The sequence below is a fragment of the Zonotrichia albicollis genome, chromosome 29, assembly GCF_047830755.1.
Source record: "Zonotrichia albicollis isolate bZonAlb1 chromosome 29, bZonAlb1.hap1, whole genome shotgun sequence".
NCBI lineage: Eukaryota > Metazoa > Chordata > Aves > Passeriformes > Passerellidae > Zonotrichia > Zonotrichia albicollis.
The window spans coordinates 3,987,016-4,003,231 of NC_133847.1; the positions used below are offsets into that span (position 1 = coordinate 3,987,016).

The window sequence follows — 16,216 nt, forward strand, 5'->3', positions numbered from 1 at the left end:
GCTTAACATTGTTTCAAAGATGAAGTGTCAAAATGCCTTACAGGTGTCCATTTGCACTCCCAGAAATAGTGAAATATTGTGTTTTACCACAGCTGCCAGTTACCAACCCATGAGAGAACGTTTGTGGATCACAGCTGCCAAAGTTTGATGCCCTGCCACTGCAGAATTGCCACAGGAGCTTGCAGGGCAAGTGGTGAAGAATTCGTTTCATCTGGTGTCATGTGTAATATAATGTCTGAAAAAGGAGTTAAATTCTGTGAGAGCAGCACAGCTTCTGTCAGAGACAGCTCAGAGGTGTTTATCAGGATTGCTTTATTCAGCTTCTGATAGATCAGGGTAATCCAAAACTCCACCAGTCTTACACCCCAGTAATTTTACCTAGCAGTTCATAATTTCCTTAGAAGCAGCCACTGGCTGCTTCTAAGGAAAATTCTGTTTGAGCAGAATTCTAAGAAAAATTCTTCTAAGGAAAATTCTGTTTGAGCAGAATTTTTCTGCTCAAACCAACGAAGATTATGAATAAAAAAAGATATTGGGGCTGCTGCATAATTTTGTGTTGAGGAACTGACATGATCAAGATTGGTGCAAATGATGTTGCTTTGTCATATCCATGTTGTAATTTATCTTGGTGCAGACATCTCTGGAGCAACATGACCTTAACCTTACCCTAAAATGGTTTTCATGATGCCAAGAGGGAAAAAAAAGCCTCCTGTTATTTCATTTGTAGGGTCACTGGGGTTTTTCTATCTTTAGAGAAAGGGTTTTTTATGACTTGCATAAAGATTTTTTTTCATTCATCAATGGAAAAAGCAAATTACAGTGATAAAGCTTTGGAGAGCAAACATCAAAGAATTGGTACAGAAGATCCTGAAAAGTGTGCAGCAAGTTCTGAGCATAGCAGAGGTGCAGTGTCCTGTTTGTACGTGCTGGGCTTTGCTCCAAGTGCTTCCATTTGGTTTGTAGCAAAGCCAGAGAGAGAAAAACTCTTCAGCTGAATGTCAGGAATTCCTTAGAGAATGAGGAACAGACCTGGAAGCAAAGCTGTGCTGCCTCAAGAGCAGTGGACATTGCAAATTTAGAGAGGAACTGGGGCATTGATGGAGGTTATCTGGGTTTGGGTGCTGTGAAGCATCTGGCACCTGCAGGAGCAACTCCAGAGTTTGCTGAGCTTGAAGCTTCCATCTGCACCAGAGCTGCTGATGGACCCATCCTTCAGGAATTAACTTAAGCACTTTTTAAAGGCATTTGCATCTCAACCAAATCCTCTGAAAGCTCTGGGCTGTTGGCTTCATCATTTATCTATTTGTTAAAAAAAGGGAAACAAAACTGCAAATCTTTCTTCATCCTCATGCTCTGTATTTGCTTCCTGATTTGAGTAAGGACTCATCCTGCTGTTCCCTGTTCTGCAGCTGTTTTGCAACATTCTAAATTACAGCAATCCTATCAAAGAGGTTAAAAACACAGAATCAGTTTGTAACTTTATTTTACAAGTGGTGTCCTCCTTATATTTGCCTGTGAAAAGTGACAATGTTCTACCTTTTGCACCTACTTTATATTGCAGGAAAAAGCAAAACCTGTGACTGCAAAGTGATCTTGTGTAAGTTTCCATTCACATTAAAATGAAAATGTGCACAGTCTGCCAACTGGGCCATGGTGCAAGCTAACAAAAGGTTTCATGCAGATAAACTTCGCTCACTTATGTATCATCCTCCCAGGCCATCATCTTTTACTGTTACCTCGGAATTTTTAAATTTTTTTTGAACTCTTGTTGGCTTGGTTTGAATTAGAATGCATTTATCTTCAAGATTCATTCAGCTTCAGAATAATTATTTTATTTCCAAGCTTTAGAACAGAAGCTGTTCTCAGCACTTCATCACAGCTATCTGTGATTCCTGAAGCCTTGGATCAGTGCTAAGACAAAGCAGATTAAAAATTCCATTCTGCAGGCTAAAACCAACCCAAACACAAATGAAAGTTCCACCAAAGTCTTTTATTGTAGCCCTTACACGGCTGAGCTGCCCTCCAGAGGTGGAGATGGAGAGAATCCTGAGCTCTGGAGAACGTTTTCATTTCATCAGATCCTTCACATATTTCCAGCCTTCCACTGTGTACTCACAGGCCCTGCTGGGAGCTGCAGACAAGGCACCCATGACTGTGTGCACCCCTGCAAGCAAAGCAGAGAAAAATTACCCCAAAATCATCATCCAAGCCAAATTTCCCCATTTCCAACAGATCTTGTTAAGCCCTGAGCATTTGTGACACAGAAATTCCTAAGACAATTACAGGACTGAGTTCAGCTCTTTGTTTAATTCCTGTTTTATTTCTGACTCCATGGGTGATGCTGGACCTGTCACAGTTATTTGTGGATTTGGTTTCCCCACAATTACATGAAGATTCTTTCCTGCACCATAAAACCTATATATTACTAGGTATTTATAACCCAGTATAGGTATTAATTACTAGGTATTTATAGGTTTGGCCTTCAAACAAAAATGTCTAAAATTCTAATAGCAATAGGAATGCTTATTTATCCCTTCTGAAAAACTGAGCTCAGACTCAGTTAATGAGCAGTTATTTTACCTTTATTCCAGGAAGCAGAGAGGGAAAAGTCAATTTTTGGAGTGGCTGGGAGCTAGAAAGAAAGAGAGAGACAAAATATCAGCACTTGAGGGGTTTCACTTGGAATTCACATCACCTTGGCAAGGCCTCTTGACCTCAGATCTCAAAAACACTTAGGTGCCACAAGCCTCAAAAGGGACCAGACATGATGTTTAAAGTCTGGATTTTACTTTTTCCTGCAATATAAAAAGTGCAAAAAGTACAACATATTATTTAGGTGCTCCTGAAAAAGCATCTCAATGGCTGTCTCTGTTAGTTTGTAATATGAAAAAATTTTCTCAAACTTTAAGCAAAGGTTTCTTGTTTTCTGAGGATTTTTAAAACGAAGAACAACTCACAGAGGAGGGGCCTCTTCAAGCAATTTAAATTCAACTTGAACTGTTAGCAGTGTGAGAAATTGAATAGAATTCCTCATATTATTATCCTCATATCATAAAGAATATGAGGATAATATTTTCATTGCTTTTCTTAAAAACAAGTGGGATCCTTCAGCAGAAAACTACACAGTTGATTACCTCCCAGAGCATGTTTGCAGTCCTTCCCTCTGCTTATCCCTCTCCTTTGAAATTACATCTGTGAGCAATATCTCTACCCCAAATTTAGCATTTTATTCACTTTCCATTTCAATCCTCCTCAAAATATTTGCCATGTGGAACCCAGTTTCAACAACAAAACTCCTGCCAGCCTCACTGGAATCAGAATATCAGCCCCATATTTTCTCCCTCTGATTCAGGGAGGTGTTTGAGCAGCCCTCACCTCCCAGCCCAGGTAATCTGTCCACTCTTGGATAGCTGGAGGCAGCGTTTCTTGAGCTTTTTTCAGGGCTTCAGCACCTTCAATGCCACTGCCCAGCAGCCCCTGGTCATATGCCACGTACACAGCAGCTCCAGCCAGGCCTCCTTTGACCAGGAACCTGAAAAAATTGAAAGCACAACAGTTCAGTTCTTGTTGTGACCATCAGTGCATCTCTCAGTTGTTGGATTGCCAAAGAAGGTATCAATAAAGAAACCTCATGTCTTACTGTAAGTAAAAAATCAGAAAAACACCTTCCTATGTTCCTTGCCTCCCCAGGACAACTATTCCCTGTCAGCCCCTTGAAACTACTCCTAATTCACATTTTATCAATGGTGGTTTTCAATATAGAAAGTGTCAAGTTCCTCAAGAGCACGTGCCACTTTTTAAAGCCTGAGAATCCCTGGCACATTCCTCTGCTAAAAGCAACTCAAGGATTCTGCAGTGAGCAAGCCATCTATGTTAATTCTTCCTGATAAATCTGATATTTATCAAATAAATCTGACAGACACCAATATCTTGTTAAGCTCATTACAGCCCAGTGAACACCTGGCCACGGCTTTTAACGTTTCCCTGCATGATGTGCAGTCACCAGTTTTACAGCTGTGATGGCAACCTACAAAAGGGAAGATGGGAAGAGAATATTTGGCATTTATTGACATTTTTATTATAAATCAGAGATCTGAGGTAAGCGATTTTCCCAGACTCACAGAGAGATGTTTTCCCTTTAAGAGAACAGCAAAAGCTGTACAAGGGGATAACCCAAGACAGCGGTACTGCAGTAATAGGACATAGGACAGATAAAAGAGAGCTGAGAAGAGAGAACCAATATTTAAAGTCGTGTATTCACACGCATTTTGGATAAAAGCGATTTCTCTGCTGAAATACCCGGCTGGCCCCCAAGGATACCCTTCTGCCCTGCCTCGCTGTGGGTGTACGGGAGCTCCGAGCTACTCCGGCTCTGTTACGTGTCCGTGCCCGCAGAGAGCGGCGGGGCCCTCCCGGCCGGTGCAGACACGCTCGGGGAGCCGCGGGGGCAGGCGAGGCCAAGGGCGCGGAGCGAGGCGAGCAGAGCCGCGGGACGGGGAGGCCGCGGGCCTGGGGACGGGCCGGGGATAGCCCGGGCACTGAGCACTGACGGGCGGGCAGGGAGTACCGAGGGGAAAGCGCCGTGCGGAGGGTGCGGGAGGGCCGGGCCGGGAGGGCGGGCAGGGCCTGCGGGACTCACTTGGCAGCGGGCAGCAGCCGGGCGGCCATGGCGGCGGCGGGGCCGGAACCGTCACGTGCGCGCGAGGCCCCGCCCGCGCCGCCGGCGTGAGGGACGGGAGGGGCGTGAGGGGCTCGAGAGGCGTGAGGGGCTCGAGAGGGACGGGCAGGGTAGAACAGAGCAGAACAGAGCAGAGCAGAGCAGGGCCGGACAGGGCTTGAGAGACTTGAGGGAACCGGGCAGGGCCGGGCCGGGCAGGGCGTGAGGGGGCCGGCCAGGGCTTGAAGGGGCCAGGCAGGGCTGAGGGCGTGAGGGGGCCGGGCCGGGCCGGACAGGGCGTAAGGGGCGTGACAAGGATGGACAGGGCTGAGGGAGTGAGGGGCATGAGGAGGCCGAGCAGAGCAGGGGAGGGGAGGGCAGGGCTGGGCTGGGCTTGAGGAGCGTGAGAGGGATGGACAGGGCTGAGGGCGTGAGGGGCGTGAGAGGGACGGGCAGGGCCGAGCCGAGCCGAGGGTCTGAGGGGGCCGGCCAGAGCTGAAGGGGCTGGGCAGGACTTGAGGGGCGTGAGGGGGTCCGGCAGGGCTGAAGGAGCCGGGTAGGACTTGAGGGGCGTGAGGGGGTCGGGCAGGGCTGAAGGAGCCGGGCAGGGCTAAAGGAGCCGGGTAGGACTTGAGGGGTGTGAGGGGGTCGGGCAGGGCTGAAGGAGCCGGGCAGGGTCTGAAGCTGTGAGGGTGCCGGGCAGGACTTGGGGGCGTGAGGAACGTGAGGTTGCCGGGCTGGGCTGAGCCGAGCTGAGCTGAGGGGAGTGAGGGAACCAGGCATGGCTGAGGCTGTGAGGGCGCCGAACGTGGCTCCTGCGCCTTTGTGGCGCTGTCCCCGCCGCTCTGTGTTTTGTCGCGCTGTGTCGCAGCGTGGTGGCGGAGCGGCTCATCCCGCTGCTCTTCCTATCCAGACACGGCTCCGTCCTGTGGGCTCTGCCGCCGCCTCCCTCCCGAGATCCCGCTGCTTTGGGGTCACTGCTGCCAGCTGTCGTTAGTCTTTAATGAATTAAGAGCTCTCTAAGATTAGACACGAAGGGTTTTTTTTCTCCTGTAGGCACTGAGTGCAGAGGGCTGTGGGAATTGCCAGTGAAAAATCCTTTTTATTCTTGACCAAGGTGGCTGTGGCTCTCAGGGGAAAGACACTTCAGGTGGGCTTTCGGTTCTACAAAAGCCTCTCCCAGGCTGGCTCCGGGCATCAGAGGAAGGAGAACACGGTGTTATTTTGGCTGAAGTGCTCAGCTTCAAGACTTCACTTTGTTCCTCACAGCTTGGAGGGATATGAAGCCAATTGGAAAAGTGCTTTGTGCTACAGGGGTTGTAGCTGGGCTCGTAGCTTTCTTCTGGAAAGAGGACTTTAACCCAGGTAGGCTCTCCAGGGGGAGGATTTCAAGCTGAAATGTAAGTCACACAAGGGAAGAGGTTGAATTTCCAAACTTTGATGGTCTCATTCCTGCCTGTAGTTTTACTAGAGTTGGTGACCCAAAGGCAATGTTTCATTCCCAGAAACAAAGAGAAAGATGAAATTATCTAAGAGCAGGGATCCTGCTGTCTCTGTCGGGGGGGGGGGGGGAATGGCACTTTGCTGCTGCCTTGCTCTTTTTATGTTTTGGTTGTAAATTCCTTGTTACAAATTCAAGAACCGTCTCTGGAGGTGTGCAGTGCCTGGCACAAGAGGGCTGATGTGCCTCCAGACTGATGGCAAAAAAATGATTTGCATAAGATGCACAGCCTGGTTTCTGTTGTAAGCTTCTCAGAAGGTGAAAACCAACTTGGCTTTTGAAAGATTTTGGTCTAGCAACCAAAATCTAGACCCTGTGACACAGCTAGCTGGCATCATCCTGTCATTGCATCACCAGTCCTGCCTCTTCTAGTTGTGGAGAAGCACCAAGAATTTTGAGCACTCAGGTGCATCTTTAAATCTTCTTTAAAGCTCTGCCAGCAGTTAAGGGCAGCTCCTCTGCTGCTTCTTCACTTAATTCTGTATATTTTATTCTCTTTCCCATAAAAAGAGAGCCTGTCTGGTGCCCGTGTTCTCGTGACTGGAGCCAGTGCTGGGATTGGAGAGCAGATAGCATATCACTATGCCAGGTTTGGTGCTGAGATTGTGGTGACTGCCAGGAGGGAAGCTGTGCTGCAGAAGGTGAGAACCTCATCCTTGTATGGGGGAACACATGAGAGACTCAGGCTTTTACCAAACCAACAAAAAAATGAGTTGTCAGCATGTAGATTTTCCTTCAGAACTGTCAGGCATGGACCTAGAAGAGGATGCAAATTCAGTGCCTGAGCTTTTAACTGCCTGAACATTTATTTATATGAGGGGATGGTGTGAAGCTGCATCAGGGATAAATTCAGGCTGGACATTAAGAAAATGTCCAAAAAATATTGTGCAACTTTTCAGAGTCCAAATTGCTCTATTTGTAGCTGTTTTGTTAAAAACTCAAGACTTTTTGTAGGTTAAATGCCTTTTCACCATCTCCAACAGATGAGACTTCTTCATCTTTATGAAATGGGGCAATATTTAGAAAGGGGAACTCTTTAATTGTGGGGATTTGTGACTTCCAAGGAAAGTTCTTCACTGTGAAATGGTGCCAAAGGTGAGCTGGGGACAGTGAGCACAATAATAGCTCCTAATGACTGGAAGGCATTATTTCAAAACTGCATATCATTGTCAGGCACATTCACACACTCAACATAGCAAAGGAATTATGAAAGATGAATTCTTTTCCAGTTATTTTGGAAAAAAGAGAAGAATTTAATGTAAAGCATACCCCTCGTTCCAGAAGATTTCTCCTGAAGAAGATTGGGGATTTTTTCCAGTGAATCTTGATGCTGTCTCAGGTAGATCATTTAAGCAGACAGTTAAATAGAGGCAACTCTTTGCAGGATGCAGATTCAGTTTGGATGGCCCAAACAGCAATAAACTTTAATTTAAAGTGTCTCTGTCCAGAACTGACTCTCACTGGCTGTAGTTTGTGCTTTATAGTGCCCTTTTGCCCTACTCTTTTTTCAAATATTTTAATCTTTGGGGTGTGTTCTTTTCAAGGTAATGGAGAAATGCCTGACACTTGGAGCAAAGAAAATATTTTACATCCCTGCAGATATGTCTTCCCCTTCAGAGCCTGAGAGGGTGGTGCAGTTTGCTGTCCAAAAGCTGGGTAAGCATCCTGAGCATCTCTGGCTTTCAGGTGTGTGCCCAGTTCTCATTCTAGCAGGAGCTTCCTGCTTCAGTTCCCTGAACTGAGAATGGTGTTAAGGACATAGATGTACAACAGAGCTAAATTTTGCTCCTGAATCATGCTGAAACATCATTTCAGGGAGTTATTGTCAAAGTCAAACAGTTTTCCTTTCAGTTCTACCCCTGAGGAGCAGCCAAAGCTGCCCCAGATGAGCAAATTTAACCTCTCATGGTAAAGCACTTCCATCCTTCTGAGGGAGTGCTTGAGCCTTCCTGGTATTCCTGAGCTCCCTGGTTGATGCTCAGGGATGGGTCCTTTGTGTCACTGCTCTTTCTGCTCTCCAAGGGGGCCTGGATTACCTGGTGCTGAACCACATCGGCACCAACCGCTTCCAGGAGTGGGCTGGGGATGTGGAGTACACGCGCTGGCTGCTGCAGGTGAGGCTCCCTGGCTCCCCTCAGCTTCCTGGGTCCCCTGAGCTTCCTGGCTCCCCTGCAACTTCCCAGCTCCCCTGAATTTCCTGGGTCCCCTGAACTTCCCAGCTCCCCTGCAGGTGAGGCTTCCTGGGTCCCCTGAGCTTCCTGGGTCCCCTGAGCTTCCTGGGTCCCCTCAACTTCCTGGGTCCCCTGCAGGTGAGGCTTCCTGGGTCCCCTCAACTTCCCACCTCCCCTGCAGGTGAGGCTCCCCAGCTCCCCTGAGCTTCCTGGGTCCCCTCAACTTCCTGGGTCCCCTGCAGCTCCTCACCTCCCCTGCAACTTCCCAGCTCCCCTGAATTTCCTGGGTCCCCTGAACTTCCTGGGTCCCCTCAACTTCCCAGCTCCCCTGCAGGTGAGGCTTCCTGGGTCCCCTCAACTTCCTGGGTCCCCTGAGCTCCTCACCTCCCCTGCAACTTCCTGGGTCCCCTGAACTTCTTGGGTCCCCTCAACTTCCCACCTCCCCTGCAGGTGAGGTTCCCCAGCTCCCCTGAGCTTCCTGGGTCCCCTGCAACTTCCCAGCTCTCCTGAATTTCCTGGGTGCCCTGAGCTTCCCAGCTCCCCTTCAACTTCCCACCTCCCCTGCAGGTGAGGTTCCCCAGCTCCCCTGAGCTTCCCGGGTCCCCTGAACTTCCCAGCTCCCCTGAATTTCCTGGGTCCCCTGAACTTCCCAGCTCCCCTGAGCTTCCCAGCTCCCCTTCAACTTCCCACCTCCCCTGCAGGTGAGGCTCCCCAGCTCCCCTGAGCTTCCTGGGTCCCCTGAGCTTCCCAGCAACTTCCCAGCTCCCCTGAACTTTCTGCGTCCCCTGAGCTTCCCAGCTCCCCTGCAATTCTCCCAACTCCCCAGGACAGCCTGGCTTCTCCTGGGATTTTGGGACTTCTGCTGCTCAGAGTGATCCCAAGATGCATTAGAAAGTTTCTTTTCCCAGCCTGGCAGTCAAAGAAGGAGTCAGAACTCTTCTGGTTTTGTTCTCGAGGCTGTTTATTGTTTCTTATCTATAAAATTTTTTCTCTGACCTGACGAAGTCTGTGTGGCAGGTCAGGTTGAGGAGAGTGGGAACTTAGGAACATAGGGAAGACATTAATATAATCTAAGAGAGCAGTCAAGCTCTGAAGAGATGCTGAATTTTGTGCCTCATAGTCTGAGCTCAGTCAGGAGAAACTTAGAAGGGGAGCAAACTGAGAGTGCTGTCTCTGACAGGGATTGCAGAGTAAAGAAAAGCATAAAGAAAAAGCAGGGACAGCCAGTTGTATCTTGTTAGGAAATCTGTATGTTAAAGCCCAGGAGTAAGCTTTGCTCTGGGTATTCTTCACTGCTTTTTCTGGAATCTGAAAGACTCAGGGATGCAAAGTTTGCCCCCATCCTTAGAGATGATTTCTCTCACTTGATGTTTGAAAATGCAATTCCAAACCACGCTCCTTTCCATTTCTGACCACTCTATTGACTTTCTTGGCTCATGCTTCCAAACCCTCTTGCTTCCTCCATGTCTACATTTATCATTCCAGGTGAATTTTTTGAGTTATGTGGCTCTTGCAACAGCAGCTCTGCCCACCCTGGAGAAGAACAGAGGTGCTCTGGTGGTTGTTTCTTCCCTCACAGGTTGGTGACTTTACCTGGAGTAAGTGCTGACCTTGTGGAAACAATGATTCCCAATGCTGTTCATATTTCTCTGTTGTTCAACTCCTAAACATTTTCAAACTGTGCTTTTCATAGTATATAATAATATTATAATAAATAGATAATAATATAGTAATATATTATTACTATAGTAGTATATATTTTACTATATTATATATATTATTATATATATGTATGTATATATATACATATGTATATGTATGTGTATATATAATATATATACTATATTATATATATTACTATATATAATATAATATATATATTGCTATATTATAAATATATTAAATATATATATTTAATAATATAGTAATATATATTACTACAGTAATATGTATTTTACTATATATTATATATATTACTATATTATATATTATATATAATATATAATATATATTATTATATATGTATATATACATGTGTATGTGTATGTATATATATAATATATGACTATATTATATATATTAGTATATATATAATATATAATATATATTACTATATTATTAAATATATAAAAATATATATATTTAATAATATAGTAATATATATGACTACAGTAATATGTATTTTAATATCCTTACAGAAAGGCAGACTCACCTGAACAGGAGATGAGATACAGTATGACAAAGCCTTCATCTTTTCCCAGATTCCTTCTCCATGGATCCTCCTTACACCCATTTTCCTGGGGTTTTCCATTCTCTCTTTTCCCTTTCCAGGGAAAATGCCCACTCCCTTCACCACTTCCTACTCTGCCACCAAGTTTGCCCTGGATGGATTCTTCAGCTCGCTGCGCCACGAGCTCATCATGCAGAGCAGGGATGTGTCGGTCACGCTGTGCATCCTGGGCCTGATTGACACTGACTCGGCGCTGGAGCACACCAGGTGTGTGTTTGTCTGCAATCTCTTCTTGAAAACGTGCAAAAAATGCACAGCAGCTCTGAGGGGGTGTGGGGAGAGTGCACCTGCCTGGGCACACCCAGGGGGTGCTCACTGTGGGGTCGGGTGTGTGACCCTGTGCCCGCTGCCTTGCAGGGGCAAAGTGCTGCTCAGCGCCTCCCCCGCTCCCGAGGCCGCGCTCGCCATCGTCCGCGGCGGAGCCGCTCGGGCGCCCGAGATTTTCTACCCGCGGTGGCTGCGGCCGCTCTGCTGTCTCTGGGCTCTGTTCCCCAGCAGCGGGAACCAGGTGCTGCGGGCTTTCTACAACTACAGCAGCCCCTGAGGGGCGCTCAGGCTCATCCTACAGCCCTGTAATCCCATTCCTGCCATCCCACTGAGCACTGCTGTCAGTCAGGAGCAGGGCAGCAGTGCTGGCAAAATCCCATTTTCCTAATGTGACTCATGGTGTGTCATCCTCCTTGAACCACGGTTCTGCTGCTGCCACCCATCAGTCCGAGGCCTTCCTCCCATCTCCCTCCTCCTTCAGCCTCACCTGTGTGCTCTGACTGCACCCAGTCTTTGCTCAGCCCCAGTTTAACCCCTGTGTGTCTGCACAGGATGTCCTGGCATGGCTGCACCTCATTTTGGATACCATGAACCCTCTTGCTTCCTCTAAGTACAATTTTTTATCTCTATTTGAATTAAACAAGTTTTTAATGTCTTGGTGTTATGTGTTGGTGCTTCCTCTGTGATGAAATATTGCTCCCCTGGGTTCTGTGGGCCAAGGGTTCTTTGCTGACCCCGTGTGAACTGGTAAATTAGCCCAGGGCTTTGGCAATGTCTTCAAGTGTAAGCATTACCTAACAACAACAGGAATTAGAGCCCCAGTTACTTAGCAAGTAAAACTTTTATTAAATAAATTTAGGATTTTTTTTTTTGACCAGAGTGAGGAATTTGACATTGACAAAGCTTGTATCGCACCTGTAACATTGTACAGTCACATCAGTAACTGTGATGGAAGAAACTGTAAATGCTTGTTTTAAACCAGCTTGATCTAGGATTCCCAAAGTCCTTTTTTTTTCCCATTTTGCATTTGTTCATATTTTTTCTTTTTTTTTTGTTTTGTTCAAAATTAGACTAAGTTTAAACTTCATGAAATTACTTGTAGCAGAAATAAAGTACATTATACAAATCACATACATAATAGATGTTAAGTATAAAAATGGTATTTACAATAAGTAAACATGGACTATAGAAACACACAGACTCTCACAGCTTCATTCACCTCTCATAAACTCTCAGCATCAGACACAGAAGGGTGGTTGAGGAGATCTGAAGGTACTTAAAGGACTGTGCCACAAACACCTGAACAAAGGGCAAACTGGAGGAGAATGAGAGTTGGCCGAGATTCTCCAAAATCCCCATAGCTCACTTCAGTATCAATTGCACCAACTCTGCCCCACCAACTCTCTTGTCCCTATTTCAATGTGCTCACACACCCTCACACACACACAATGTTTGTGGTACCTTATCAAACTCTGACTATTGAAATCGTTCATTCCTTATCACTGGGGTTTGTTGGTCTGTTCTGCCTTGCTTTCCTTTCCTTTCCTTTCCTTTCTTTTGTAGAAACTTGAAGAGACTGTTCCAAAGTGTTGCAGGGATGTGTCTTGGCAGGATGACACACACCCCCCACTCCCAGGGGATCTTTTTAAAATCCAGTTCTGAACTACATTCTGTGCTTTAGAGTTGTGTATCTAGTGTACAGAGCTGTCCCTACATATATATATGTGTGTATATATATATGTATATGCTGCATAATGTAAAATCTGTCTCTTGGAGGGGGTGCTGGGGGGAAAATCCCAGAATGGAACCCTCTTTCATCCTGTTTTCCTTGCATGTGCTGGGGAAAGCTGCTGAATTCAGAGGGAGAAAAGGTCCTGTGTCACCTGGAAGGACCGTGCCCAGTGCCCAGTGCTGGTATCGGACACAGGGAGGCAGTGTGCAGCCCCGGGAGCCTCCCTGCATCTGCTCCCGCCTGCACCAGGAAAATGCAGTTGCCATGGAGAGCTGAGCACCGCGATCTGTGCCGTGTGTGGGGAGGCAGCGCAGCTCCTCTCTGTGCTTTCAGCCCGGTCACAGCGAGCTCAGGGCAGGGGCTGCCACCACATCCCAGGAGCTTGGTCTGCAGGAGCCCTTGGAAAGGCAGCACAGAGCTCTCCAGGTCCTGAACCAGGCTGGTGCTAAGGTGGGTGAGTGACTCAAGCTGAGCAGCTGACTGTGCCCTAATCCTGCAGGAATGTATTTCTCCTTTTTGCTCATGCTGAGCAGAGATGTGCTCTCCCTCTCTCCCTCTCCCTCTCTCTCTCTTTTTCTCTCCCCAACCCACCCCCAGCTCCCTCTCTCCAAAATGTTCAGGCCTGTCTGCAGTGCATGCTGAGAAGACACTGTTGCAAAGGCAAACCCCTCAATTTCCAACACCTCTTGCAAGCAGTCACTCTCTGAATGGAAAAGTTTGGTCCTGTGAGCTAGTTTAAAAAAAAAATAGAGACTGTATATATTTATAGTTATCTATGAAAGGGCCAGAAACAGAGCAGGAGGGAGGGAGGGAGGGAAATAAATTTCCACACATCACTGCAGTAACCTAGAGACACACCATGGGTTTGCTTGGTCCATGTTCTCCAGCCACACCCCAAGGAAGAGCTCCGTGCCCCAGGGGCTGCTGGTTTGCTGGTCCCTTTGCTTTGCACCACGTTAGCAGCAAATATGCGAGTCCAGGCGTGGCAAGAATCTTCCTCCTGGGCAGATATTGAGCCTTCTCTTTAATTGCATGTCTTGGAGAGGAGGGGAGGAGGAAGATGGGGTGGGAAAGGTGGGAAGCCGAGGAAGGAAAGGGGTGGTGTCAAAAGAGTCGATAAATTTACTGGCCTCTCTGAAAATCAACCTGAAGCAGAAATTCTTCCTCTGGACTTTCCCTTCACCTGAACAGAAATGGAGGAGGGAGGGAATTGGGAGATTAGGAGGGCATCTGTGCAAACCTCAGGCTTTGAGCTGCTGCTTAAACACGGAGGGCTCTGACCCAGATCAGATCAGCCCTCCCCTGCTCCCCATCTGCAGGCTGGCAGGAGCTGGCTCTGGACAGCAGCCCAAGAGTTCTCACCTTTTCTCTGCTTTTCTGTGATCCCTGTGAAGCATGGGATTGTCTCTTCTCACCCCAGAAAGCACAGTTTGCAGACTAACTACTGGGGTTTAATACCTTTTTAGGCAGTCAAAAGCTTTTTGGGAGCAGTTGGACAGCACAGAAAAACCTTGCTTAGAGCACAAACAGGGCAATGGAACCATCTGCCTGTCAGGGCACTCACAGGACTTGAACTTGACCAGTCCCACCAGTGTCTGTCTGTCCACACTGCCCACAGCTCCAGGAGTCTCCTCAGAGCCCTGTGCCTTCACCCTCTGTCTGACACTGTGGAAGTGCCAGTCCCACCTGCCCAAGGGCCTGTGCTGCCCATGGATCTCATCACCTGGGCTCCAACCCCTGCACTGCCTTCCCACCTCCATGTTTATTAATTATGGTCATTACAGACCTGCCTGGCAATCACTGAACTCTGATCCTGTTCACCTTCCTGGCCTGGCTTTGGGCTTGCCCCACAGCCACAGATTTCCCTGATTGATGATTGTTTTGATGACTGCTGAACCTGGCCATCATCTCCAGGCCTGCTCTGCTCACCCTGCACCAGCTGTCACTGCCTCCCACCCTGCAGGGAGCAGCTGGAGCCTGGCAGAGCTGTGCCCTGCTGGGACACTGTACCTGTGCTGCAGAAGTGACTCCTGCTGGCTCCCTGCTGTCAGTAGGGGTGGTTGGCATCCTTGGGCCGTTTTAGCTGCACCTTCAAGCGTTTCATGCCAATCTGGAAGCCATTCATGGCCTGGATTGCAGTCTGTGCACTGGATGGGTTGTCAAAGCTCACAAAACCTGAAGGAAGGACACAGGATGGGTGACAGTGGCACTGCTGGTGCCATGCCCAGTGTGTCATTGTCACTGATCGTGCTTCCCCTGCCTGCACTTACCAAAACACTTGCTCTGGTTGGTGGCACGGTCCATGAACACCTTTGAGGAGATGATATTGCCAAAGGGCAGGAACATCTGCATCAGCTCGTTGTCTCCAAACTCCTGGGGGAGATGGTAGATGAAGAGATTGCAGCCTTCAGGACCTGCAGGTATGGGGTGATGGAGGAGGACAAAACAGAAAGCCCCCAAAGGGCAGGGGAAGAGAAATGGGCTCAACTCACAGCTCAGCACTGGAGGAGAGCCCAAGCACTGCCTCCCTCTGCTCTGCCCTCCCCTTGCTCGTCCCTGCCACTGGTCCATCCAGGGACCTGAGGGCTCTCAAAGAGCACCTGGGAGACTCTATACAAAAACTGGGAGACTCCATACAAGATCTGGAGAGCAGATTCTCTTCCAAAGCTTGCCCAGCTCCTACACAGGGTGTAGGAACTCACAGGGTGTAGGAGCTCTGTGAGTGTCTGGGTGCTGTTTTGCTGGAAGGAAATCAGCTGAGGTGAGAGCTCAGAGCTGTCCCAGTCCTTGGAGAGTGGCAGACACTGCTGCTGCAGCACTGCCTTCAGCCCAGAGGCCACAGCCTTAACTGGAAACCTCTGGATTGCCACACTCCCACTTGATGGACCTGGTGCTGTTCACTCCTTCACTTGCTGCTTCCTTGCTGACACTTGCTCTACCAACCAGGTGCAGAGAGACAATGCCTTTGCCTCCAAATTGTATTCAAGCCAGTTTTGAAGTTGAAAATAAACTCAGTAAGCTGTGAAGGCTGAAGAGAGGAGAGCACATTGCAGAGGCTGCTCTGACTGGCTGCACTGTGGCTCTGGCACCAGCAAAGAGGGGATGAGTGCTCTGCACAGGAAAGGTTCTCTTTGAGCCTGTCCCTGCTCTTTGCAAGGGGAAGGTGCTGATTCCCATCCCCTTTGGTGTGAAAGGTGTTCCAGGGCCTCCTGCCCCTCTGCACCTGGCCAGATGTGAGGTCAGGAAACATCCTGTGATCCTTCCCACTCACTGCAGACGTGTTGTTGTTTCCATACCCCAGCTCCAGCATTAAATATCAGTGCACAAAAATCAGTGCTACCTCCTCTCCACTGGCTCTGTTGGGCAGCAGATGAACTCCACAAATCCCACCCACACCTCTGGCCACCCCATTCCCAGGGTGATCCTCACCTTCTCTCTGCTGCTGCTGCAGGATGGGAGGCTGCTGGGGGATGCTCTGTGCAATGGGGGTGATGGTGGTGGTTGGATACACAGCTGTAGCCCAAGGAGACAGAACAGAGCATTTACCTGAGGATCTGGTCAGCCACACAAAGGGCTCAGGGAGACAAGGGAAGCTGGT

The 16,216-nt window shown here is 48.1% G+C and overlaps 3 protein-coding genes across 10 annotated transcripts in view; 1 reads left to right on the forward strand and 2 right to left on the reverse strand.

The window, feature by feature from the left end:
- Positions 1 to 1,969: 1,969 nt before the first annotated feature.
- MICOS13 (mitochondrial contact site and cristae organizing system subunit 13) lies at positions 1,970 to 4,780 on the reverse strand. The gene is made up of 4 exons (XM_074529066.1): positions 4,640 to 4,780; positions 3,376 to 3,532; positions 2,581 to 2,632; positions 1,970 to 2,164 (listed from the first exon to the last, which is right to left on the reverse strand). The coding sequence occupies exons 1-4, from the start codon at positions 4,666 to 4,668 to the stop codon at positions 2,067 to 2,069; spliced, it is 336 nt and encodes a 111-aa protein (XP_074385167.1). The 5' UTR covers positions 4,669 to 4,780; the 3' UTR covers positions 1,970 to 2,066.
- HSD11B1L (hydroxysteroid 11-beta dehydrogenase 1 like) lies at positions 4,177 to 14,794 on the forward strand. Of its 6 annotated transcripts, XM_074529065.1 has the most exons (9): positions 4,177 to 4,475; positions 5,775 to 5,807; positions 5,927 to 6,022; positions 6,669 to 6,799; positions 7,703 to 7,814; positions 8,181 to 8,272; positions 9,815 to 9,908; positions 10,661 to 10,826; positions 10,977 to 14,794. In XM_074529065.1, exons 3-9 carry the CDS (start codon positions 5,938 to 5,940, stop codon positions 11,161 to 11,163), a joined length of 867 nt encoding a protein of 288 aa, XP_074385166.1. In that variant the 5' UTR covers positions 4,177 to 4,475; positions 5,775 to 5,807; positions 5,927 to 5,937; the 3' UTR covers positions 11,164 to 14,794. The 6 variants fall into 6 exon arrangements, with proteins under 6 accessions (XP_074385166.1, XP_074385164.1, XP_074385163.1 ...); XM_074529063.1 differs by lacking the exon at positions 4,177 to 4,475 and adding an exon at positions 4,772 to 4,788 and having other exon boundaries at positions 5,775 to 6,022; XM_074529062.1 differs by lacking the exon at positions 4,177 to 4,475 and adding an exon at positions 5,076 to 5,131 and having other exon boundaries at positions 5,775 to 6,022.
- Positions 11,709 to 16,216, reverse strand: part of CELF5 (CUGBP Elav-like family member 5) — a 41,558-nt gene continuing 37,050 nt past the window's right edge. For all 3 annotated transcript variants that reach the window (XM_074529059.1, XM_074529058.1, XM_074529057.1), the window contains 4 exons: positions 16,048 to 16,131; positions 14,889 to 15,032; positions 14,629 to 14,793; positions 11,709 to 13,801 (listed from right to left, as the gene is read on the reverse strand). In XM_074529059.1, coding sequence (XP_074385160.1) covers positions 14,666 to 14,793; positions 14,889 to 15,032; positions 16,048 to 16,131 — 356 coding nt within the window. In that variant the 3' untranslated portion in view covers positions 11,709 to 13,801; positions 14,629 to 14,665. The remainder of the gene's footprint in view (positions 13,802 to 14,628; positions 14,794 to 14,888; positions 15,033 to 16,047; positions 16,132 to 16,216) is intronic.

Coding starts and splice junctions, on each gene's coding strand:
- MICOS13 (XM_074529066.1), bottom strand. CDS start 4,668: ATGGCCGCCCGGCTGCTGCCCGCTGCCAA. Junction 3,533..4,639: donor CGGCTGCTGCCCGCTGCCAA/GTGAGTCCCGCA, acceptor CAATTTTTTCAG/GTTCCTGGTCAAAGGAGGCC. Junction 2,633..3,375: donor CAGATTACCTGGGCTGGGAG/GTGAGGGCTGCT, acceptor CTTTCTTTCTAG/CTCCCAGCCACTCCAAAAAT.
- HSD11B1L (XM_074529065.1), top strand. CDS start 5,938: ATGAAGCCAATTGGAAAAGTGCTTTGTGCTACAGGGGTTGTAGCTGGG. Junction 6,023..6,668: donor GAAAGAGGACTTTAACCCAG/GTAGGCTCTCCA, acceptor TCCCATAAAAAG/AGAGCCTGTCTGGTGCCCGT. Junction 9,909..10,660: donor GGTTGTTTCTTCCCTCACAG/GTTGGTGACTTT, acceptor TTCCCTTTCCAG/GGAAAATGCCCACTCCCTTC.